Consider the following 24,945-nt stretch of genomic DNA (forward strand, 5'->3'; position numbering starts at 1 on the left):
CGTGGAGGCTGCTGCTTCCTGTATCAAGCTAGATAGCTTCCTTAGACAGCCTACGACCACCTGCCCAGAGAATGGGCCCTCTCACAATGGATGGGCCGGCCTAGACCAGTCCCCCACAGACATGGCCGCGGGCGAGTATGATCTAGGTGTCTCTTCAGTTGAGGCTGTCCTCTCAGGACTGACAGTGATTCAGCTGTGCCCCGGGCCTCTGGACAGGGACTGCCACCTCAGGTACCTTGTCCTAGAAATTTGGGCTTCTTGTGGGCCTCATCTGAGGCTGTTCCTAAATTGATACAAATTTGATCCCTGAATTTAGGGAAGCCCCAGCAGCCCTCTAGCTAGGAAGGAGGTACTCAGAATTCAACACCCCTCCTGCATACTAGGATCTTTCCCAGATGAGCCCCTCATTTGCTGTGTGGCCTCAGACCAGTGGCTGACCCTCTCTGGGCCTTATTTCTGGCTGAGAGCTACAGACTCAGCCCCAGCTCAGCCTTACATGACACCCGCTCTGCCAGTGCGTATGTCTGGCTCAGTTCCAGACAGTACACAGCAGGGCTGTCACATGCTGATCCACGTGACAAGCGGCGGCTGGGGGCTCCATCCCACGCAGAAGACAGGGCCCTCAGTGCCCCTCAGCCCTACACCTATCCCAGCTTAGCTGAATCCTGCAGGGTTGGCAGCGGGGCGTGGGCCTGTGGGCCTCCCTTACCCTCCCAGGTAGGTTGGGGAGCTGGGTGAGGCGGTGAGGAGCATCTCCTAGGTGCAAGGTCGGCACAGAGGCCCTGGCCAGCGGCCTCCAGGCTGGCCCAGGGCACCTGGGGGGAAAGAGGGCTTGGTGGCCTGGGCAGAGGTACAAAGGGTGTCTTTTTCTCACATACGTACATGTAACCCAGTCGCCAGCCTGTCTGCCCCTAGCAGCTGCTCAAGATCATCCCCCTTTGTGCAGCTCCCACAGGAGTCCCTGGGGTGGAGCCAGGCACAGCTCCGCACCTGCAGAGGAGCAGGACCCCAGGGGCCACCTCAGCAGTACACAGTATCATGACGGCTGTCCTGAGGGTGGCAGGCAGAGGGGATGTCTTTGGGGAAGAAATGCATCCCCAGTTTTCCAGTTGGAGCCCTGCCATGCATATCCTACGTGACCAAGGCCCGTTCCCCTCCAGGGCCCCATTTTCTCATTGTAAAATGTGAGGTTTGAGGGTGACGCCTTTGTGAGCAGGCTGCAGTTGGAGGTAGACGGAGGGTCACAGGTAGGCAGAGGCCTGGAGCACCGCTGGCAGAGAGAGGGCCTAGTCTTGAGACTGTCTCTGCACTCTGGGAAACCGAGACTCAGAGTAGACAAGCTGGGAGGCAGTGTTCAGCCTTTCTTGATATTCCAGGCTGGGATATCAAGGGCTGCACCTTCACACTGAAATTCCCAGGCTCTCCTCCTAGTGGTGGAGAACATGCTCACCTCTGTCTTCCCTCCCAACCCTCAGCCTCCCCTCACTGTCCCCACTCAATGCTCAGAACAGCATGTGACCCTGAATTAAAACCATCCTTCTCTGGGCCCTGCCTTCTTTTCTGTGGTCTGAGAGAGTCTCCGGGCCTCTATGAGACAGATATTGTGGTAAAATCCCAGCTAGCAGCTTCCACCAGGCCTGGAGCCAAGGTCAGGCATTAGGCCAGGGTGGCCCCGCCCCAGGGGCAGGCATTGTTGAACTTTAAAGGCAGGGTGCAGGCAGGGCTGGACAGCCAGGAAGAAGGGCAGCTTGGTGAGGCCTCAGGTACTGTATCCCAGGGAGATGGGAGTGGAGCTGTTACTGATCTGTCCTGGCTGGGATCTAGCCCAGCTACTCTGGGGTGCTGGGATCCCTATCTTGTCTGGAAACTGGCCATTTCACACACAGGCAGCCTGTGTCTTTCAGGCCTCATCTGCTTGCAGCCTGGAGAGAAAAGGGAAGGAAGAGACTGAGGGGGAGGGCTGAGGAGCTCAGAGTACAGGGCCCAGCTGGCCTCCTAAGTCTGCACTGCGCTCCCCTGCCCTTCTCCTCCTGCGGGACTCATTGTGTGAGGGGGGGAGGAACATGGCAGCCACAGGAGAGAGCATGGCCTCCGACCTCTGAAGGTCCATTCGGGCACCGTTTCCAGGGCACTAGCTACCATGCAAGCCTGGTAGTTGGGGACGCTCCAAGGATCTGAGGAAAGACTCCTCAGCAATAAACTCAGCAGAGCCCCATGAAAGAGAGGCAGGCACCCGCTGTGCCCGGGGAGGGACCTTGTGGTTCCAAGGACTTCGCCTTCTGCAGCTTATCTATGAGAGGGCAGGGTCAGTCTCCAGGCCCAGGAACATCTTGGTCCCAGCTCCCCAGGGATCTTGCATAGGAGACAGTGCCGCCCAAAGCTCTGGACGATCTCCTGGAGCCCAGGGGCAAAGCCACACAGAGGCCACAGAGGCCACACATAGGAGATGAGAGCAAAGGCCTCTTCAGTTTCAGGGCCTGGGGGGTCTTTCAGCCTGACCTAGTGCCCCCACCTTTGGCAGTACTGATGAAGGTCCCGAGCCCTGAGGCCACACCTTCCTTCTCTGCCACCAAAATCCCCCGCCCTCCCGAATCCCACATTGGATTAAGGTTTCCTTGGGTCCTTGTCCCGCAGTCCTCCTGTCCCAGCCCCTGGTGCTATCTAACACCCATTGAAGCCATCATGGCTAAGTTCTTCTGGGGACACTTTTTAAACCTCTGCCTTTGAGTTTTCCCAACAGCGAGCTTACAGGTGGCACCAAGAACTGACCCATTTTACTAATGAAAAGAATTGAGCCTAAGAACCCAACAGACCTGCCCGAGGGCTCTAGTCAGTCGAGCTGCTGGAATTTGTGCCTAGGTCACTGAGCCCCTGACCATGGAGGCTTGTAGTGTAATTGGGGAAACTGAGGCAGGAAGGATGCGGGACTTGGTTGAGCTTTCCAGCACAGAAGCCCAGTGGGGTAGGAGAGAGCAGGGACCGTCAGCTGAGCCCTTCCAAGGGCACAGGGCTCTTGCCTGGTGGCTCATCCCCTGGGTGATAGAGTGCAGGCCCGCATTCTCAGTCCTTTTCCATTTTCTCTGGTTTCCAGGCTCACCCTGCAGCCACAGCCACAGCAGGTGCCCATGCTGGCCCCACCTACCATAGCCAGTATCAGTTTGTTTGTGCTTGTGTGGACAGAGTCTCCTGCAGCCCAGGCTGGTCTCAAGCTCACTAGTAGCCAAGGATGACCCTGAACTCTGACCTTTCTGCCTCTACTTCCCAAGGGGTCAGATTCAGTCCCTCCTCCATGCTAGACAAACACTCCAACAGAGCGACATCTCCAGCCCCTATTTAGTAATTTTTTAATTGTTTATTTGTTTGTTTTCGAGACAGGGTTTCACTGTGTAGCCTTAGCTGTCCTGGAGTTCTCTCCATAGATCAGGCTGGCCTCGAACTCACAGAGATCCTCTTGCCTCTGCCTCCCGAGTGCTGGCATTAAAGGCGTGCGCCACCACTGCCCAGCATTTCTATATGACTTTTAAAGCATTTATGATATGGGGGGAGGTGCATCCCATGGCATGCACGTGAAGGTCAGAGGACAACTTTATGAAGCTGGTTCTCTCCTTCCACCTTTATGTGGATTCTAGAGAGAAAACTCAGGCCATCCAGCTAGCATAGCTTACCCATAATTTTTTTGACACAGGGTTTCATGTAGCCTTGGTTTATATGGAATTTGCTGAAACTCACAGTGATCCTCCTTCTGCCTTTCTATTGCTGAGACGGAGGCATGGCCCATCATACCGGGCTGATTATTGCTTTTAGAGGGATCCCCAGGCCCATGGTCCTACTCAGGCCCCAGAGAAACACAGACACAGAAACTCCCACACCACCCTCAGGGAGGCCCCTGGGCTCACCAGCCCTGGATCTAAGCAGCTGAGCTCTGGGCTTGGACAGGACAACATAGTGGGGATTGTTAGAAATGATGGGGCTGAGGGACAGAGACACCAGCAGATTGGCTTTTTGTGCTCTTGGGGTTCTTCTCGTTCTTCTGGTCCTGAACCCGCAACTCACAAGTGTTGCCTCCTCCCAAGGACTGTCTGTTCCTCTCCGCACTGACAGGTGCCCTGTTCTCCTCCTCCAGGAATGGGGCAGTTGAAGCAGGCAGCCTTTTATGGCCTGGGCCAAGGTTTTCCAGTGTCAAGGAGCTGGGTATCCTTGGTCTAGCTCCTTGCCCTCTCTGTGCTCTGGTCCTTGTCTCCTTCAGAGGGGTGAAGAACGGTCCCCTTGTTGTGTGTTTAAAGGAGTCAGGGCGGACATCCTTACGGTCTTACCCAGGATGGGATGTACCCAGGGAGGGAGGATGGGGTGCAGTCCAGTGGAGTCCCTCAGTGTCTGTCCACTGGGACTTCCCACTTGCCTTGTGATGTCTTAGTCTAAGACTACCTGATCCCAGGTGGCAGATGGCCTTGGCTTCTCTGCTTCATCAGGTCCAGCCTGGCTTTCTAGCCCCTTTGGTGGGCACACCCTCAGGTTTCGGTCCACAGTGACCAACCTTGAGAAGGCATTGTGGGCCCTGTGGGCAGCCCTGCAGGAGAGGTGTGTATCCTGCTGCCATGATGAGTTAGCATCAGCGTTGCTAGAAGCACTTCTGGAACGTTCTGTATAGATCCCACCCACAGAGCTCCCTGGCCCACAAGCCAGTGTTTGGTAGGCATGCTTTACATTTTTGTGGGCTCTGAAGAGGCTCCAGTGAGCAGGGCGGAGGAAGCGACTGTTGGTGGCGTGATTTCTTTTCCTTTTCTCAGGGCTGTGTGTTCACGTGCGTGTGTTCACTGTCTGGGGGATGCACAAGTGTTTGTATGTATGTGTAAGGAGGCCTGAGGTGGGGTCTCTCAGTCAAACCCAGAGCTTGCCAATCTGAGGCGTCTCATTAGCCAGCTTGCCTGTCTCCGCTTTCCGAGGCTGGGGTCGTGGAGAGCTCACATGCACACTGGCCTTTACCTGGGCCTGGGAATCTGAACTCTGGTCCTCTTGCTTGCACAGCAAGAGCCTTAACCACAGAATGTCCTCCCTGCTCTGCTGGTGACTCATGGACTGCTGGCCTTCCTCTGCCTTCCGGGAACAACGGCAGATGCCTTGTGCAGAAGTCTGCTCAGATCTTCCAGCAAACCAGGTTTCATCTCCTGTAACAGCAAGGAAACTGAGCAGGACAGAAGAGACTTTGCCCCAGGTCTCACGATAGTAGGAGAGCCCTGAGACACTCTGATGATACTCTGGGGGTGGGAGTGGAGGATGGTGCTATCTCTGTCGGAGCAGGAGGCCTGAAGGGTCAACGCTGGACCCTCGGGACCGCCACTGAGGTGGCTCATTGCCCCAGATCACTGCTCCCACAAAGGCCTCCGGACGACAGCTGCCTGACAGGAGCAAAGCACTGGGCCCACCTGGGCCCAGAAGCAGACAGCAAGGTTTCACCTTCACAGAACCTGGCAGCTAAGCCAGGCACGGTGCTGTGTGCTTATAATCGCAGCGTTTAGGAGATACAAACAGGAGGACCTAAAGTTCAAGGCTATCATAGCTCCAGAGTGTGTTTAAGGGCAGCCTGTCTCACACTGTAACAAACAAACAAACAAACAAACAAATAAACAAAAACACCTGGGGCTGGAGAGATGACTCAGCAGATGAAGTTTTTGCTGGTACAGATGCCCAGCTCCCACATAAGCACTGGCTTATTCTCTCCCAGAGGCGGAGAGAATAGATCCCCAGAGCAGACTGTCTGGCTACTCTAGTTTCCCTTTAAAGTTTTGTGTTTTATTATGTGTCTGTGGGAGTGAGTGCAGGTACTTGCAGAGGCCAAAGGTGTCAGATCCCCTAGGGTTAAAGTCAGGTGGCATGGGCCACCTGATGTGGGTGCTGGGATTTGAATTCAGGTCCTTAACTGCTACGTTCACAACTCCAGCCCTAGATTGGTCTTACCTGTGAACTTGGGGTTCAGTTGAGAGACTCTGACTTAAGAATAAGGTGGAGAACGTTTGAGGACCCAGTATTAGCCTTGGGTCTGTATGGACTTGGGAACACACACACACATACTTGCATGTACATCACATACAGAGGCACATGCCAAAGAACAATATTTTTAAGCACAAACACAGAGGGGCTGCTGTGAGAGTGGTGAAGAGCATTGGAGTGGGTTTCAGTTACACTGAGACCTGAAGTCAGAGGGAAAGGGGAAAGGGTCCCCAACCGGTCCTTGGTACCAGGCCAAGCAGCAAATGCGTCACAGGGCTCCTCTGATGAGCCTCATGTAAACAGGCATGAGCCCAGGGGAATATCAGGCCCCTTTCCTGTCTGCCAGTCCCGGCTGGTGACTGCCCATCAGCCTACCTGGCACTCCTCCCTACCCGTCCCTTTCTCTTGTGGTCCAGTTGGCATCGTGGCTGAGGTAGGCAGGAGGGCCCACTTTTCCCTTTGTGTCAAGGGGGCTGAGAGTGTGCCCAAGGTCACCCCAGGTCTCTGAGCTGCCACCAGCCAGCCTGGCCCCTCTTGTGCAGTGCTCCTGAGCCAGGTGACTGCAGTGGTGTCCCTCACTGTATCCTGTTCCTGTCCAGTCTACCCAGGCCAGGTGGGGGGAAGTGAGCCCCTGGGAGGGCACTAGAGCAGGAGGGGCCTTGGGTCAGCGCTAACTTCACTGGAACCCAGAGCCTATGCCCCAGCCCAGTCTTACCAATACCCTGTCCTGCAGTCTCCTATAGTCCACCTGGCAGAGGGAGGCATGCCTCTGTGTCTCAAAGGCCACTCTTGTCACCAGTGGAGTTGTCCCAGGGAGGCACTTGGGAGAATCTGTGAGGCACTGGTGCTGGACTGGGGCTGGGGAGGGTCATCAAGGTGGGGGTGGTCCAAGCCACCTGATTCACTCTGCGATTCACTCTGTGCTATCCTGCAGGATGGATTCATTTGAGGACACACTGCGGCAGCTGCGGGAGGCCTTCAACAGCGGGCGGACGCGGCCGGTGGAGTTCCGGGCTGCACAGCTACAAGGCCTGGGCCGCTTCCTTCGAGACAACAAACAGCAGCTGCAGGAGGCGCTGGCCCAGGACCTACGCAAGGTGGCATGAGAGAGGGACAGTGGGGTAGGGGTGTGCATGACCCCGGGTCAGCAAGGGTGTACACAGCTCAGCCACATCCTCCATGAAAAGGAGCTGAAAGCCCATGGAACCCCTCCTTTCATGAATCACAGCTGACTGGTGGCCCCTGTCCATCTGTCCCCTATCTTCTCTGCAGCTATTTATGGGAAACTTGGTACGTGCTTGGTACTGGTGCCAAGACAGGTTCTAGGAACACAGAGAGCAAAGAGTCTGCATCTACAGAGCTGACCTCTGCCGGGGAAGGGGTGGAGACAATATGGCATGTGGTCTGGTAACATGTGAGGTGCAGACATCACAGTGTTAAGTCAGGGATCAGACAGTGATGCTGGTTTATATGTGGGGGGTCAATGAAGTTTTTTCTGAGAAGGAGAGGCCTTGGAACAGAGACAGGAAACAGGGAGAAAGAGCTGCACGATATCAGAGGAAGAGGCCCAGCAGCATATGCAAAGGTCCTGCCTGAGGCAGGAGAGCTTGGTGTGTCTGTAACTGAGGAACTGCAGAGACCAGAGGGCTGGAGAGAGTGAGAGACAGAGATGTGGGCGAGAAGGCCTGAGGAAGTGGCCCACGCCCTGAAGGACTTGGGTCTCACTTGACGCTGTGGACATCATAGCCCCTGTACCCTGGAGGTTCTGGGGTGTCCTCCCAAATCCAGCAGCAGCCATGCAGGGTCTCCCAGTCCTGAGATGGCGGTCCAACAGATCTGTCCCTGCGAGTTTCTTCCTCTTTATCCCCTGCTGTTACCCTAGTGGCTCCTTCAGTCTGATGGGCGCTCCCAGGACTGACTCTCACCAGCCCCGCCCATCACCCCGGAGACCTGACCTTTCCCCCTTCAGCTCAGGTTCCACCTCTGCTGTGGTATTCGATTCCATAAACCTGGACCTTATAAAGGAGGCACTGGCCCAGAAAATTCAACCTGGTGCCTCCCTCTGATCCAGTCAGACTACTCACTGTCTCAACCCTTGGCCCAGGGCACCTGCCCAGTGGTCAGACTCTCATCGGAGCCAAGCACTCCTCCTGCTGGACAGGCACACCCAGCTATCCCCAGAGGAGGCTGCAGAGAAGGCAGTTTCTTGCCCAGAGACACACAGTCAGGAAAAGCAGGGCCTGAGGAAGAAGCTCGCCTGAGGTCACCGTGCCCACTGTGTGCAGACTGATTTCTAACCACCCCACCCCACAAACCTCGATAGGGACCTCAGGAGCTTGCTGTGAGTTGTGTGTGGCTGAATGTCGCCTGAACCAGGCTCAGCTACTGGAAGTACAGTGGGTTTGGGTGGCTTTGCATGGCACAGCCCCTTGTATGGTCTTCCTGGCACTCTGAACCACCTCTGCAGGCCTCTGTCTTCCGCTGCTCTCCAGGAGATCTTGTATTTCAATGGCCACAATTCATCCTGGCTGTGGCAGAGTGTAGAGCTTGCAGAAAGCAAGAACACGGTCCTGGCTTTTCTGAGATGGGATCTCTATCTTATTATGAAGCCGAGAATGACCTTGAACTCTTGACCCTCCTGCTTCTGCCTCCTCAGGGCTAGGTATATGCCATAGTGCCCAGTTTACAGGTTGCTGGGGATGGAACCCAGAGTTTTGTGTATGTTAGGCAAACTCTCTACTGACTGAGTCCCATTCCCAGCCCAGCACCCATTGACTTTGTCTTCTTACTTCTCCCCTGGGCACTAGGTGCTGTCCCCTTGGGCTGTGGGAAAAAGGTCATTGATCAAGAAGAATCATGCCTTGTGCCCCTCTCTCTAAGCAGAAGCAGAGCAAGCCCCAGCCAGTACAGGGCCTCTGCACCTGCTAGGCTCTCTTCCCATTGTATTCTGCCTCCAGGTGCCCATGGCTCCCTGGAGCGTGTGAATGAGTGAGTGAATAAATGAAGGATAAAGAGATGTGGCACCTTTGGGAAGGAAGCTGTACCTCCCCACTCTCCAGCTCTTTGCAGCTTTAGGGTTCCCCAGGACTCAGCCCTGACCCTCATTCTCTTCTGCAGTCAACTTTTGAGTCAGAAGTATCTGAGATTGCCATCAGCCAGGCTGAGGTGGAGCTGGCCCTCAGGAACCTGAGGTCTTGGATGAAGGATGAGAAAGTGTCCAAGAATCTGGTAAGTTGGGGGACAGGGATAGGATGGCAGTGGGCTTTGGGAACTGTTTGCTCCCACAGTGTGGTTTACAGAGCCTCACTGCTCTCCCTGGCCCAGGCCACTCAGCTGGACTCAGCCTTCATCCGGAAGGAGCCCTTTGGCGTGGTGCTCATCATTGTGCCCTGGAATTACCCCTTGAACCTGACTCTTGTGCCGCTGGTGGGGGCCATTGCTGCAGGTGAGACCCCCACCTTCCCACAGCCCTAGTCACTGGAGAACACAGGGCTACCTAGGAAACCAGAAAAGGCAGGCAGGGGAGCCGGCACCCTGCTCCCAGGCGGCCCCAGGCCAGGATCTGTCTATCACTTCTGATTCTTCGTCTGAGCTAGTGTGGCCAGCACACACCCTGCACGGCTGCCCTCTCCAAGCATTCCCTCTGTGCTGACTGCAGGAAACTGTGTGGTTCTCAAGCCCTCGGAAACCAGCAAGGCCATTGAGAAGATCCTGGCTGAGGTCCTACCCCGCTACCTGGACCAGGTAACCAAGGATAGTGGAGGCCTAGGACTGGGCAGCTCCTGGTGGGGGCAAGGCAGGGGACACGTCCCAACCTCAGAAGGGCCTTCAGTATGGGGGAGTATACCTGAAGGGGGGTGTGCTTGCTCATGTGTATGTGTGCACATGTATGTTTATGGTGGCGTACAAAAGAGTTCCACGATAGCCCGGAATGGAGTATGACAAAGGCTTATTTATTTGGGGATAAACTCACAGAAAGGGTAGCGATTTGCAGTCCTCTGCTGGGAAGTGGAACCGAAACCAGCAGCAAAGAGGCCCCTGCGCATGTCTGTATTTATAGTACATGAGACCGTGCCCAAAGTGGGCCAGTATCATAAATGCTATTGGCTGAGTTCCCACAGCACCTCCTCTTTTTGTCTAAATAGCGTTTTAAGCATAATACAAAACTATATACAATAAAAACAAATATCAAGTGTTGTCCAGGGAAAAGAAGAGGCAAAAACATACATAAAAATTAGATTAGAATTATTAGACAACAATGAGGACACTAAAAGAAACTTACATAGATCTAATCTACATGGGAAATAGAAAGTAGAAAAAGACAAGATCTCCTGAGTAAATTGGGAGCATGAGGACCTTGGGGGAGGGCTGAAGAGCAGAGGGGAAAGGCAGAGAGGGGAGCAGAGAAAAAATGTAGAGCTCAATAAATATCAAAAAAATTAGAATTAGGGGCTGGAGAGATGGCTCAGCAGTTAAGAGCACTGACTGCTCTTCCAGAGGACCCGGGTTCAATTTCCAGCACCCACATGGCAGCTCACAACTGTCTGAAGATCCAGTTGCAGGGGATCTGACACCTTCACACCAATGCACATAAAATAAATAAACCATAAAAAATATTTAAAAAAAAATTAGAATTACAATCAGCATGAACAACCTCAAACAAGAAACATATGCTAAATGTTTCAATAGTTATTCTATCCTAAGGGGTCTAAGTCTTATATTAAAAATGTCTTAGCGGGGCTGGAGAGATGGCTCAGTGGTTAAGAGCATTGCCTGCTCTTCCAAAGGTCCTGAGTTCAATTCCCCGCAACCACATGGTGGCTCACAACCATCTGTAATGAGGTCTGGTGCCCTCTTCTGGCCTTCAGACATACACACAGACAGAATATTGTATACATAATAAATAAATATTTAAAAAAAATAAAAATAAAAATAAAAATGTCTTAGCTAAGTCATGAGAAGAAAGTAACTATGACTATCTAGTCTTCAACCACATCAAAGACCCGAGAAGGGAAATATTACTTGAGTAAACAGGAAGCGCAATCAAGCGACTTCCAAAAGATGCAAGAAATGAAAAAGACAACCAAATGTCTAGTTCTGACTGCATGCCTCTGTGTAAGAAGAGGCCAGGCTCAACCTCTGGTGTTTCTTTTAAATGTTCACCCTGTGTTTTGACACAAGGGCTCTCACTGGTTCCTGGAACTGGAGAATTTGGCTAGACTAGTTGGCCAGTGAGTCTCTGGGCTCTGTCTTTCTCCGCTGCTCCGTGCTGGGATTACAGGTGCTGCCATCACGCCTGGCTTTCCAGGGGATGCTCAGGCTCAAACTCTGGTCCTCACACTCGCACAGCGAGCACTTGGCCTGCTGAGCGGCTTCTCCAGTCTCTGTCTCTTCTATGTTTTCTCTGACAGGGCCTCACTCTGTAGCCAAGGCTAGCCTCAAACGCATAGTGCTCCTCCTGCCTACAGGAATTCCTGAGCTACAGGAATGAGTCTCTGCCCTTGGCTAGGGGACCTCTTCTGAGTTGCATGGCCTTGGCTACATTACTATGCCTCACTCTCAGTTTCCCTTCTAGGATTTAGCCAGGGCAGTCTGTCCCCTGGGCCCTATAGCTGGCCCTAGCTTCATTCTTGCTCAGCCCCCAAGAAGTTCTCAGGAAGGGTTGTCTAAGTCTGGAAGAAGCAAAGTGGGCGGGCTCCAGGTAGGCTGGACCATCCCTGAACTCGAAAGGTGGGTCTGAGGACTTCTGTCTGCCCCCCGCCCCCCAGAGCTGCTTTGCCGTGGTGCTGGGTGGGCCTCAGGAGACCGGGCAGCTGCTGGAACACAGGTTCGACTATATCTTCTTCACAGGTAAGGTTCAGGGGTGGCTCCAACCTCCAGACCCTTAGGGAAGACAGATGCTCATGTCTACTACCACCAACCAACCTCAACCTTGAGCCAAAAGTCTGCCCAGACAAAGCTCCTACTGAGCCAGACCCTAAGAGCAGACCCCATGACTTCCCTTCAGCCCCGAGAGCAGACCCCACGACCTCCCTTTAGCCCTGACAAAAGGCCGTGTGCCAACAGGTGAGAGGCCGCCTTGGGGTGCTGAAGGGCAGCAGTGCCCACCCCAGGGCTGCCCTGCTAGGCAGGATAGGATCTGTACCCAAGCTCTTAGTGTGACTAGCTCTCAGCGGTCACCTGCCGTTAGACTAGCATGTCCCCGCTCCCAGACAACTTGCTTCAAGGGACCACGATGCAGTTTCTGGAAGATAGAAAAGGTAGAGGAGGTGGTGGGCATGCTTCCGGGGCCGAGCATAAGCTGGCTGGCTTCTGACTTGCAGGTGGTTAGACCAAGTGAGGTGGGCTTTGAACTTCTCTTGTCTCAAGCCTAGGAAAAGCCCAGCTGGGGACAGGGAAAACTGCGGAAGCAAAGGTGGATTGGAAAAATTATTGGCAACAGTCTCAGTAGGCAGGGTAGGAGGCAGGGGAGTGCTGTCAAAGTCACCTCTACACCCTCAGTCATGGTGGCCCTTAGGTGAGGTTCTCATGGCCAGTGCAGAGGCAAGGCAAAGCCCAAGACCAGTTTTCAAGGTAGGTCCCAACAGACCTGGCTGAGATCTCGCTGCAAGGCCCATGACTGATCCAGTCTGTTCTCATCTGTACAGCTGAGGCAATCCAAAACACAGTCTGCATAGAAGACAGAGTCGGTTACCATAGCTATGGTCCTTAGGAAAAACATCAGTCCCTTCTCCCAAAACCAGCACGTCTCTGTTGAGTACACAGACTGTATGTCAGAGGCTGTATGATCTGGATTCTTTTTGTTTTGTTTTTGGAGACAGGGTTTCTCTGTGTAGCCCTGACAGTCCTGGAGCTTGCTCTGTAGACCAGGATGGCCCCAAACTCACAGAGATCTGCCTACCTCTGTCTCCTGAGTGTTAGGATTCTGGAGTCTTTTATCTGTGTGTAAGGTGCTGGGAATCAACCCCCAAACTTCATTCGTGACAGGCACATGTTCTCCCACTGAGCCATACTCTCGGCCCTTGGCTGTCGCTCTTATTTGGGTTTAGCTTGTTTTTTTCCAGACAAGGTCTCAAGTAACCCAGGCTGGTCTCAGACTCACTACGTAGCTGAGGGTGGCCTGAAATTCCTGACACTTTTGCCTCTACCTCCCGAATGCAGAAATTACAGCACTGTACCATCAGAGCCACTGTTTGAAACAGGGTCTCAGTGTAGCCCAGGCCGGCACTGAACCTGAGGTACTCTTCTAGCTCAGCTTTCTGAGCACTGAGATCACAGGCGAGCATCCCTGTTGCCAGGTGCCACTGCAGTGTTTGAACTGAGGAGGGCAGAGAACAAACAAGGACTGGAAGAATTATGGAGCTGCAGGCAAGGGCCAGGACAGCCTGGAGGATGAGCAGATGGGGGCAGGACTTGGGGAGGAGCCTGCAGACCAGGAACTCGGGGAAGGAGAATGTGAGACAGAGAGGAGGAACTGAGCATCAGTCAGGCTGAGCTGGGCTGTGGCCTTAGAGGACAAAGCAGAGGACATCAGAGGTTTCAGGAGATGGAGAGATGCCTCATACTATGACAGGTTGAAGAATAAACTGCAAGGTGGGCCAGGGACAGAAGCAGATACAGGTAGGAGCTGAAGGGCTCCACCTGGGAGAGGCTCATGGAGTCCCATTCACTGTTGGGAGTGCAGAATAAATTCTTCCTTTGGAGCCCCTGTGCAGGGATCCAGGTGAGGCCACCCACTTAGCCAATTGAGTAATGAGCCACTCTAGGCCCTTTCCATGTACCCAGGGAACGCTTATGTAGGCAAGATCGTGATGGCCGCTGCTGCCAAACACCTGACGCCCATCACCCTGGAGCTGGGGGGTAAGAACCCCTGCTATGTGGACGATGACTGCGACCCCCAGACTGTGGCCAACCGCGTGGCCTGGTTCCGCTACTTCAATGCTGGCCAGACCTGTGTGGCCCCCGATTACATCCTGTGTAGCCAGGAGATGCAGGAGCGGCTGGTACCTGCCCTGCAGAATGCCATCACACGTTTCTATGGAGACAACCCACAGACCTCCCCCAGCCTGGGCAGAATCATCAATCAGAAACATTTCAAGCGGCTCCAGGGATTGCTGGGCTGTGGCCGCGTGGTCATTGGTGGCCAGAGCGATGAGAGCGATCTCTACATTGGTGAGTCCCTCTCCTCCCAAGACCTTTCCAAGCTAGAGGCGCCCACGCTGGACTACAGGTCTCAGCCTGTGTCTGAACCCTCTGCCCTACCTCTGGAGCCTGGCCTGAGTACACAGTCCTGGGTGCCCAGTTCACAGCACCCCATCACTGTGACTTTGAGCCTGTGACTCCCCAGCTCTGGATCCACTGGGCTATGACCCTACTCGAGAGGTTCAGAGTATGGCTTAAGCTTCTGATCTAGCTTTTGTTGTTCTGTGAGACTGGAGACCCCAAGTTGAGGTCCTAGGAATTAGACCCTGGGTCTGCCCTGTGTGGAGAACAGGCTCTGCCCTTATTGGAGCCCCTCTCGCTGGACACGTCTTGCCCATGGGTGAGGCTGAGTTGCCCCTTGTCTTGCAGCACCCACAGTGTTAGTGGACGTGCAGGAGACAGAGCCTGTGATGCAGGAGGAGATCTTTGGGCCCATCCTGCCTGTGGTGACCGTGAAGAACCTGGATGAGGCCATTGATTTCATCAACCGGCGGGAGAAGCCACTTGCGCTGTACGCCTTCTCTAAGAGAAGCCAGGTGGGATGAAGTACCCGTAGTGAGCTGTGTGTGTGTAGAGGGGTGGTAACAGAGGGAACACGCCCCTCTGGATAGTTACAGGACTTCAGGCATGGTGACCTCTTGGCTTTGCCCCTGACTTCCTTCCTGGAAGTCAAACCTTATCTGGGCCAAACTCTCCTAGATGACATCACAATTTTTTGAGATAGGGCCTCATGTAGCCATGCTAGCTTTAAACTATGTAGTCCAAGATTAAACATGATCCTTCTGACTCCACCCCTGAGTGTTAGGACCATAAATGTGTGCACTGACACCTGGTTATATTTGATCGTGGGGAAACAAATCTAATGCTTTCTGCACATGAGACAAAACTTACCGAATTGGGCTGGAGCGATGGCTCAGTGGTTAAGAGCACTTGGTGCTCGTGCAGAGGACCCAAGTTTGGCTCCCAGCACCACCTGCTGGTTTGCAATGATCCATAACTCCAACTCCAGCGGATCTGATGCCCTCTTATGACTTCCTCAATCACCAAGCTACATACATAGAACACATACATGCATGCAGGCAAAGCATACACATAAAATAAATGAATATCTAAAGATTAAAACAAACAACAAACTGATCAATTAAGGGGACTGGTGAGATAGCTCAGTCAGTAAAGACGTCTAATCTCCAAGAATCCTGTGGTAGAAGAACAGACTCTCATATGGTTTTCTCCCACAAAACCATCACATGAGCTGAGACTAGTACACATAAACAAACTATAAATAAAATGTAATAAATTAAAAACAAAAACCCTGCCAAATAAGTTACATACCCAGCTATCGCTATTGTTTAATTAAAACACACTTTTTATTCTAGAATAACTCTAAGTATACAAAAGGTCACAAAGGCAGTAGACTTCCTGTACACGCACAGCAGTTCCCCCATGAAGGACCCTAACATGCCAGAACAGGCATTGCCATAACTGCCCATGCATCCATGCTGACTGTGCTCCTGATCCCAGCGCAAGATCTTGGCCTCAGCCTGGAGACCAGCCAGATTTCTGCCATGTCCCCCATTTTCTTGGTTACTTGCTACTCTGTAACAGAGAATGGGATTTCTAAAGAGAGAATGTTTCTGGGTACCCAGAGTCAGGTGTATCTAGGAAGTTAAAGGTCACTTTAACTTTAACAGTGTCTGTTAGAAGGCTCTGCTGAGAGCTGTTCTGTCCTATCTGGAGCATCTGAGCAAGCCTCCTGTGCAGGCCCCGAAGGAAGGCAGTGCGCTGAAGTCCTCTATGGAGGGGGTGGCTACCGTGTTACTGCAGAGATGTCCGAGATCCAGGGGAAGGATTTGTCTCCTGAGCCATTTACTCAGTTAGAACAGCTCTTGAGCATGATTTTGGCTTAACAATTTTTATTACATTTTTTTGTATCTGTGTGTACTTGTGGAGGTCAGAGGAAAACTTGCAGGAGCTGGTTCTTCCTTCCACCTTGTGAGTCCTGGGAATCAATCTTAGGTCATCAGGTTTGGTAGCAGGTGCCTTCACCCACTGAATCATGTCACTAGCCCCAACTATAACAGCAATTTTTTTTACATTGTTTACTGTGTGTGTCTTTAGGTGTGCATGTCATGGCATTTGTGTGATAGACTGTTGTCAATGTGAAAGAGTCAGCTTTCTCTTTCTCCCATGTGTGTTTCAGTGATCAAAGTCAGTTCGTCACCTTGGCAGCAAGCCCCCATGCCCACTGAGCCATCACATCAGCCCCTTTATGAAACAGGGTCTCAAACAGCTCAGGCTGGCCTCCAACTCACTATGTAGCTGAGGATTTTCTTGAACTCCTGGCCCTACTACCTCTGCTGGTGTAATTACAGGCAGCCCTCCCATACCTGGCACTGTGTGTTTAACTACCCAAGCCACCATTCTATCCTGGCCCTGTTCTGTGACCACTTCCTCCGTTGGTCTACATGAGAGAGGGCTCTGTTGGGACTATCTCAGATTCACCTTTGAATTCAGCCATTCCTCTGTGGAGCCTTAAGAAAACGCAACATGAACCAGGCAGTAGTAGTGCATGCCTTTAATCCCAGCACTTGAGAGGCAGAGGCAGGTGGACCTCTGAGTTCGAGGTCAGCCCAGTCTACAGAGTGAGTTCCAGGACAGCAAGGGATACATAGAGAAACTGTCTTGAAAAATCAAACCAGCCAACCAACCAACCAACCAACCAAACAAACCAACAAACCCTACACAATCCAGCCATTTTGGCAGTGAGGCCACTGCCCCTCAGTCTCCTGAAGCCAGCATTGGTCCTATGCCAGGCTGTCTTCCAGTCTGCTTATCCTCCACTGTGACTGTTGTGCTTGGCAGCTTCGGGCTGAGACAATGCTGTACCCTGTGGGACCCACTTCACCAGACAAGGCCCACCTCAGAGCTGGCATCACTGAATAACACGAAATTAAGTAGGACAAACCTGTCTCCTTTCCCTCGAGCCTTCTCAGACCTGCAGACTGCAGGAAAACCCTTCAGGAAATCAGGCAAGGTCAATCTCGGGCTGCGGAGTCCAAACCTGGCCTTAGCGGCCCAAACTCATCCGACAAAGTCCCTCCCTTCTCTCTCATGAAAACTGCCACCACAAGACTCAGCAGCTACCTCTTGTGCCCACTCTGCCTTTCCCAGATGACGCCAGGTCTCATGACTTCTCCTTGGATTTGTGTCTCAGCACCCTGCCAGGGTTGCACAAAGGTGGACACACAGAGAACATGTCCCCGGGGTGGAGTCTGTGGGTATGTTCCATTAGACCCACTTTGGACCTCAGGCCCTTACTGAAGCAAGGTACAGCCAGATGTGCTAAGCAAGTTCCTCTTTCTCTCCCAGGTGATTAAACAAGTCCTGGCCCGGACCAGCAGCGGGGGCTTCTGCGGGAATGACGGCTTCATGCACTTGACCCTGTCCAGCCTTCCTTTCGGAGGAGTGGGTAGGTGGCAGCAGACCTCTGCCTCCTGGGCTGATCCGCGATCACATCCTCACTCTGCTGCTCGAGCACACTGACTACAGGACAGGCGGCTCACTCTCAGGGTAGCAGACACGAGAGGAAGCCCCCTCCAGAGATTGTGTCCATCCAGCCTGCCTCCCACCGCCCTAGTCTGTGGGAACCTTCAGGTTTTGGTCTTTTCACTGCCACCCATCCACACACAGTCCTGGTGCCTTCACCTCCATGGTGGGGTCAGATGATGCTCCCTCAGCCTTCACAGTTCCTGTGACCCCAGCTCTGGGCATCTCTGCTTCCCGGAGGCCTGGGATGTGGAGATGTCCCCCCTACACACACAACTGTAAACTCCACAGCTGTATCCCAGCAAGCCCCACAAGCATGTGGCCCTGGCAGTCACTCCTTCTTTGGGTCTACTTTCTCATTGAAAGTGTCCTGGTCCTTCTACTACCTGGTCATAATCAGTATTGGAATGACAGCATGGTCTGGCCCGTCCAGTTCTTGCCCCGGAGCCCTGTTCCCATTCCCCTCTCTTAGTCTGTTGTGGCAGTTACTGAGCTTGACCCTGACATGTTACCCACCTTCAAGGCTAAGTTGTCCCCAAGCCAGAGTCCTCCTTACCCCCCTTTTTCCCCACCTACACTCTATCTGGCAGATTCTACATTCCTCTGGCTTTACTCATTCCAACAAGCTAGCTTCATTCTTCCCAACTCCATCCAGGCCATGTCCCCTGGACTTTCTGGGCTGAGTCCTTCTCTCTCCTAGACATTGAACTACACAGGTTTGAAAATGTCTACCACAACCCTAGGAGGAGGGTACCACTGTCACAGGAGGAGTCTGAGGCAGTCACCTGCCCCAGTGACATACCTGTGTAGGACAGGGCTCAGATTTAACTAAGGGCAGCCTGGCTCGAGAATTCATGCCCTTGACTTCAGTTTGCCCGTTCCAGATCAAAACCTGGCATACTGGTCTAGTGGCAGGCTTGGAGTTCAGCCTTCTATTTGTAATGTCTTGCAATTAGTCCACTGGACAGATGGGGAGAGAAGCTCAGATAGCCCACCTGTTAGAACAGAGTCTATGTGATGTCCTCTTAGCCTTTAAGGACCTAAACCCCATGTTCCACGCTGTCCACAGGATCGAGTGGGATGGGCAGGTATCACGGCAAGTTCTCCTTCGACACCTTTTCCAACCAGCGTGCCTGTCTGCTGCGCAGCCCCAGGATGGAGAAAATCAATGACCTTCGTTACCCACCCTACTCCAGCCGAAACCTCAGGGTGCTCCTGGTAGCCATGGAGGAGAGAAGCTGCAGCTGTACACTGCTGTGAGGGCACTAGGACCACAGGGCCTCCCTGGGACACAGCTGCTGGGGAAGTTGCCGGCTAGGGCCAGGTCACACAGCAGTTTGCTCAGCCGCCCTCCTTCTGGGGCTTCCCTTTAGGACCTTTGACTGTTCTGACTGAGACAGGCTATGGGTGGATGTGAGAAGGGGTGTGACCTGTCTCCTCCAGTGCTACCCATGGCATTAGGGAGAAACGGGCACTTCTGAACTACCCACCTTCTTGTGGGTAGTGTTGCAGGGAAGCAGTGGTATATGACATAGGCTATATCCTGTGACCAGGCATGTCTACGTCCGCTGAGCCTCGGTTTTCTACTTGCACAATGGGAACGCTGGGAGTATTAAAGCAAGAGGGCTGACCTCAAGCTACAAGTGTCTTGTCTCTTTTTGGAGGCAGGTGTTGCCTCCAGATTAAGGCTAAGATCCCTCCCTCAAGGACCCCCCTCCCCTCAATTCTGCACATGGTACCCCCATCTACTCCATTCTACTCAGAGGTGAAACATCCCACCAACATCAGCCCCATGCTCCATGGGATGGCGTTTCCAGCCACTCAACTACTAAAACCCCAAATTTTGACATCCTGTCTCCTCTCCCGGCCCGGTGTTTGACCAAGTCAACATGTCCTTCCTGGCCCGCAGGACTCCTAAAGGGAGCCTTCCCTGACCACTCCAAACAAGACATGCAGACTGACTCGTGGCTCTCTAGTCACAGGGGTAGGGTTAGGAAAGTTCTGCTACCCGCGGCTGTGACAAGGACCAGATGAAGCCTTGTGGCTAAAGCGCTTAGGCCAGAGAAGAGGTCGCCACCATTACAGTATTAAAATGAGCCACACCGCCCTGCTCCTCCCACAGGGAACTAAAAGCCCCAAACCACGCCCAGGAAGTCCCGCCTTCAGCAGCTCGGAAGTCCGCGTATTGACCTCTCCGATACAATATGGCAGCTCCCTACAAAACTTCAAGCGCCTGTTCCCGTCAGCCAATCAGAGAAAAGTTAATTCTGGCCCCGCCTCCGAAGCCGCACTACAGACCAATCGAGCCACAGCAGGAAAGGTCATCAAGGAAAAGGCGTGAGTCGCTCACCCAATGGCAGCATCCCGAAGTTAGGCTCCGCCCCCCGGCTGAACCGCACCTGGGCCAGTGAAGGAGCCGGCGCGCCTCAAGGTGGGTGTCCCGGGCAAAGCGGCGAAGACAGGGCCTGGGTGGCGGGGTCGAATGTGGTGCCACCGCTCACTCCGTGGAGTCTGGGATCCGGCGGGTCGGCTCGGTACCCGTGGCCTCTGCGTCCTTCTGCAGCTGTAAGGCCGGGAGGCCCGCATCCTTAGGCGCATGCGCTGCATCGCCGGATGCTTTCTGCGTTCTTAGGGTCAGAGGTCAAGGGGAAGGTCTGAGAGAAAGTGGTAGGTTGGGCTCCAGGGATTACCTGTGGTCATGGATCAAAAGTTGGCAGACCTGCTAGAGGTCAAAGGTCACAGGAGGGGCTCTTGGAGCGTTGGTAGAGTGCCAGGCTCTCGGCCAGCATCCCCTTAGTTGCATGCATCCCTAATATTCGGGGACCCCCCCTATAGCGAAGGCGTAAAGCCTGAGGCCAGGGGACATCACTGCCCAAGGTCACTCGGCAGGCTGAGAAGAGTCCTTGGGCTGGGGAGAGGAACTTGACCATGAGAATTATTTGAACCGTTAAGGTTTTTCTGCAGGTGACTTCTGGATTCCTGCCTTGGTTGCAGTGCCACTAACTTTGGGACAGTCACTTAACATGTCAGGACGACAGGGCTTGTAGCATCTGGCCCGAAGCCTGGCTCAGCGTTAACTCTACATAGTGCAGTGGTGGTCAGGGTGTTTAGGTGTGAGCTACAGATGAGGCGTAGAGAGGGGAAATGGGTTCAATGAGCTTCATAGGAGCTGCAGTAGAAGAAACTTGGGGTGCCAGGCGAGTCATAGCAGAGTGAAGTCAGCTTGAGGCTTGGGGTGCTGTGGGAGTCGGTGCTGGGGAGGGCAGATTTAGACCCGTCACCTCCTTTCCTTCCTGTGCCCCAGATGTACCGTCTGACCTCACCCATGCTGCCACGGGCCCTGGCCCAGGCCATGCGAACAGGTAGGTACAGGGAGCCGTTCCTGGGGGTGGGGGAGCCAAGCTTCCTGGTATGAAGCCACGGCAGCAGAGTGTCACCCCTTTCCTTGCAGGACATCACAGTGGCCGAAGCCTCCATAGCAGTGCAGTGGCAGCAACATACAGTGAGTACCAGCTGGTGTCTTCCGACATTCCTGGTCGCGGGCACACCTGAGGCCAGGAACCTAATCAAAAGAGAATGTGACTGACGGACATTGTGGTGGCATTGAAGGAGGGAGGCGTGTGCTGGAGGGAAGTGCTCGACCCACTAGGGGGACCCAGGACCCTTATACCCAGAACTTGAAAAGCTTTGCTTGGGGGCTCTTTGGGTTACCAGGGCAGAAAGAGAACCAGTAAGGCTTTGCTTCCCAGGGCCCCAGACTGGCTTCCCGGGGCCCCAGACTGGCTTTCCAGGGCCACAGACACTGGCTTCCCAGGGCCCTCACTAAGCCCACCTGCTGCACTTAGGGTTGAGAGTTGAGCCGCATCTTCCAGAGCAGACTCCCTAACTTCCCGTCATGACTTCCTGCAGAGTATGTGAATGTACAGGAGCTGGACATGGACATGAAGTCTGTGACTGACCGTGCAGCTCGGACGCTGATGTGGACAGAGCTCATCCGAGGTGAGTGCCAGTGGGGAGAGGTGGGATCGGGCATGAATGTGTGGGGAGGAGAGCAACCCCATGCCAGCTCTGTGCCGCTCACAGGACTGGGCATGACCCTGAGCTACCTGTTTCGGGAGCCCGCCACCATCAACTACCCATTTGAGAAGGGCCCGCTGAGTCCACGCTTCCGGGGAGAACACGCACTGCGCCGCTACCCATCTGGGGAGGAACGCTGCATCGCCTGCAAGCTCTGTGAGGCCGTCTGTCCTGCGCAGGTGAGCTCTAACCCTGCCCCGGCCTGGATACACATCCCTGGGAAAGTCCCTTTCTTTTGTCTTTTGAGACAGAGTCTCACTAGTTAGCCTCGACTGGCCTAGAACTAGGTGTGGACTAGGCTAGCCTTGAGTTCACAGAGACCTGCTTCCTTCTGCCTCTGGAATACCAAGATAAAGACATGCGCTGCCGCACCACCTGGCGAAAGTCCTAACCCTCATCCTGTGAGTGGACAGTGGGGCCTCAATGTCCAGGTGCTGAGCCAGGAAGCTGGTGTGGCCTCCATCCCAAGCGGGCCATGTGGCGCGCATACCCTTACCCCACCCTAGGAGTCAGTCGACCATGTAACATTTGGGCTCAGGAGCCATGGGCTAGTGTCAGGAGTCCTGTCTGTGTACCTGTCCTGGCTTTGATCCAAGGCCTTGCAGCCAAGGTTCCCATCCCTGGTGGCTGCTCCTCGGGGCCCTGGCTTTTGACCATGCTCATGGGCACTGTGTGAAGCGTCTGCCGTTGGGGCTGTTCGTGGAAATAGTAAGAGGCAGAGGTGGCTTTGGTGTGCCCAGCAGGAACCCCAGCAGGTGCAGCCCTAAGACCTGCCATGCCTAGCTCCAGCTCCTGTCTGTGCCCCGGCAGTGCCCAGCAGCAGTGGTAGCGGGCATGGCTTCTAGGCAGTGGGCACTCTGTAAAGCAGGCTCATTCGTCATATCCTTCCTATAACTGCAGCAGTAGCTGGTGGAGATTTTATTCCCACTTTTTTTTTCTTTTTTTTTTTTTTTTTTTTTGAGACAGGGTTTCTCTGTGTTGCTTTAGAGCCTACCCTGGCACTTGCTCTGTAGACCACGCTGGCCTCGAACTCACAGAGATCTTCCTACCTCTGCCTCTCAAGTGCTGGGGTTAAAGGTGTGCACCACTGCCTCCCAGCTTTATTCCCAATCTTAAAAACACAAAAAGATGTTCTTCCTAAGGCTTCACTCTGAGTAGTGAGTGTGCCACTTGGGAGTGTCGAGTTCCTTAACAGTTCTCCTGGCTGTGGGTCCCAGGCTGTCCCTCCTTACTCTTGGCTGGCATATAGCTGTACCCCAGAAACCAACAGTTAAAGATATATACCTTCAAGTTTGGTCTATGTACCTCATTACTGTGTGACTTCAGGAAATCCTTTGACCTCTCTGAGTCTTAATTTTCTCCAACAAATGGGGATTGTCAGAAAGGTTGTTCAATATGGCCGTCACTGGACACTTACTGTCCCAGGGAACCTTTTAGGGTCACGGGTTTCCTTTTTGGTTTTTTTAAAATAGGGTTTCTTTGTGTAACAGCCCTAGCTGTCCTGGAACTCACTCTGTAGACCAGGCTGACCTCGAACTCACAGAGATCCACCTGTCTCTGCCTCCCTAGTGCTGGGATTAAAGGCCACAGGTTTTAAAGGAGCGGAGCAGATGATAGCCTTTTCTTTGGGAAACAGGAGGGTCACCTGGGCAGGTGATGAACAAAACCCTGGCAGAGGCTACTGGGGCCATGTGAGGGTGTTCCCTCTGGAGGACTGAGCAGATGTCTGAGGATGTGGGCATCCGTGTGAGGGGCGGACCCTGGGCCAGGAGGTGTCTGCCAGTGGCAGTGACCTTTGACCATTCCCTCAGGCCATCACCATTGAGGCTGAGCCAAGAGCCGATGGCAGCCGCCGGACTACACGCTATGACATCGACATGACCAAGTGTATCTACTGTGGCTTCTGCCAGGAGGCCTGCCCTGTTGACGCCATTGTGGAGGTGAGTGGGCCCGGTTGAGGTGGCGAGCACAGAGGCTCCTGGCGTTGGTTGCCTTGCTGACCGTCCTCCCTCTTGCAGGGCCCCAACTTTGAGTTCTCCACTGAGACACATGAGGAGCTGCTGTACAACAAGGAGAAACTGCTCAACAATGGGGACAAGTGGGAGGCTGAGATCTCCGCCAACATCCAGGCTGACTACCTGTACCGGTGACCTGGTCACCTGGCTGAGTCCCGTGGCCCCTGCTGCCCATAAAGAAGCTATGTTGTGTTGTATCTGCCTGTTGTGTTGTATCTGTTTGCCAGGGTAGATCCCACCCCACATAACCAGAGGCCTGTGGCATCCTCTGGCCAGACCAGGTGTGCATGAACCTCTGGCCTTGTTCCCTCAATGGGCTCCAGCAGCTCGAGTGCCCACAAGACCTAACAGAGCCAGACCCCAGTCATCCTCTGACTCACAGGCCCAGCAGGCCTCTTTGTGGTTGGCCACAGGACCCCGAACTGTATAACACATGTGGGCTTCTCTGCAGGGCCTGGCTATGCTGGTCGCCATGGGCCTGTTGTCCCCGTGGTAGTGGCTGTCTGAGAGGTGAACCCCAGGTCTTCTGTCTTCTCAGACCTACATTGTAGTTGTTTGGACTTGGAGCCTTCCCAGGCTTCAGGCCAGAGTCCATCCAGAGCCTCAGAAGGAGGCTGGGTAGAAGGCTCTGAGTGAAGTGCCCTGTCCTGAGAATGCACAGAAGTGCAATGCGGCCACGTCTGCTACCACTGCTGGGGGGTGGACTCAGAGGATCCCGGAGGGCTCGCTGGCCAGTCTGTCTCGTCAAAATGGCAAGCTTCAAGTTGAATGAGAGACCCTGTCTCAAAAATGCCTCAGGTGGTGGGCAGCTGAGGAAAGACACCTGCCGTCGGCCTCGGGCTTCCTTGTGAGCGTGTGCAGGGAGTGTGCCTGCATACACTTACACAGAGAGCCTCTCAGGCCCCGGTGTCCTTTGGGGAACAGGAAGCCTGCTATGGGGTGACAGTCACAAGGGGATGACACAGGTCCTGCTGCCTCTGAGCTGGATGTTGCCTCTTGCTACATCCCCTTTCCATACATCCTCCACGTGAGCTGCTGTGTGACTTCAGCTTCCCAGTTTGCAATCCCAGCCAAGCTGTGTGGCTCCTCTGACCCCGGAATGGCTGTTCTGTGTGCA

At 53.8% G+C, this 24,945-nt stretch overlaps 2 protein-coding genes across 7 annotated transcripts; both read left to right on the plus strand.

Annotated features, from left to right (window-relative positions):
• The first annotated feature begins 573 nt into the window (after window positions 1–573).
• Window positions 574–19,372, plus strand: Aldh3b1 (aldehyde dehydrogenase 3 family member B1). 3 transcript variants are annotated; one of them, XM_048457965.3, is made up of 10 exons: window positions 574–717; window positions 6,923–7,085; window positions 9,106–9,216; window positions 9,313–9,433; window positions 9,647–9,732; window positions 11,757–11,838; window positions 13,774–14,160; window positions 14,560–14,726; window positions 17,560–17,659; window positions 18,806–19,372. In XM_048457965.3, exons 2-10 carry the CDS (start codon window positions 6,924–6,926, stop codon window positions 18,994–18,996), a joined length of 1,407 nt encoding a protein of 468 aa, XP_048313922.2. In that variant the 5' UTR covers window positions 574–717; window position 6,923; the 3' UTR covers window positions 18,997–19,372. The 3 variants fall into 3 exon arrangements, with proteins under 3 accessions (XP_048313922.2, XP_048313921.2, XP_048313923.2); XM_048457964.3 differs by lacking the exon at window positions 574–717 and adding an exon at window positions 1,627–1,763; XM_048457966.3 differs by lacking the exon at window positions 574–717 and adding an exon at window positions 5,026–5,212.
• Window positions 19,373–20,074: 702 nt separating this feature from the next.
• On the plus strand, window positions 20,075–24,025 carry Ndufs8 (NADH:ubiquinone oxidoreductase core subunit S8). 4 transcript variants are annotated; one of them, XM_048457967.3, is made up of 7 exons: window positions 20,075–20,167; window positions 21,041–21,098; window positions 21,188–21,238; window positions 21,646–21,735; window positions 21,820–21,992; window positions 23,625–23,753; window positions 23,832–24,025. In XM_048457967.3, exons 2-7 carry the CDS (start codon window positions 21,041–21,043, stop codon window positions 23,961–23,963), a joined length of 633 nt encoding a protein of 210 aa, XP_048313924.1. In that variant the 5' UTR covers window positions 20,075–20,167; the 3' UTR covers window positions 23,964–24,025. The 4 variants fall into 4 exon arrangements, with proteins under 4 accessions (XP_048313924.1, XP_048313925.3, XP_048313927.1 ...); XM_048457968.3 differs by lacking the exon at window positions 20,075–20,167 and adding an exon at window positions 20,201–20,403; XM_048457970.3 differs by lacking the exon at window positions 20,075–20,167 and adding an exon at window positions 20,216–20,301.
• The last annotated feature ends 920 nt before the right edge of the window (window positions 24,026–24,945 follow it).

The sequence above is a fragment of the Myodes glareolus genome, chromosome 7, assembly GCF_982192425.1.
Source record: "Myodes glareolus chromosome 7, mMyoGla1.1, whole genome shotgun sequence".
NCBI lineage: Eukaryota > Metazoa > Chordata > Mammalia > Rodentia > Cricetidae > Myodes > Myodes glareolus.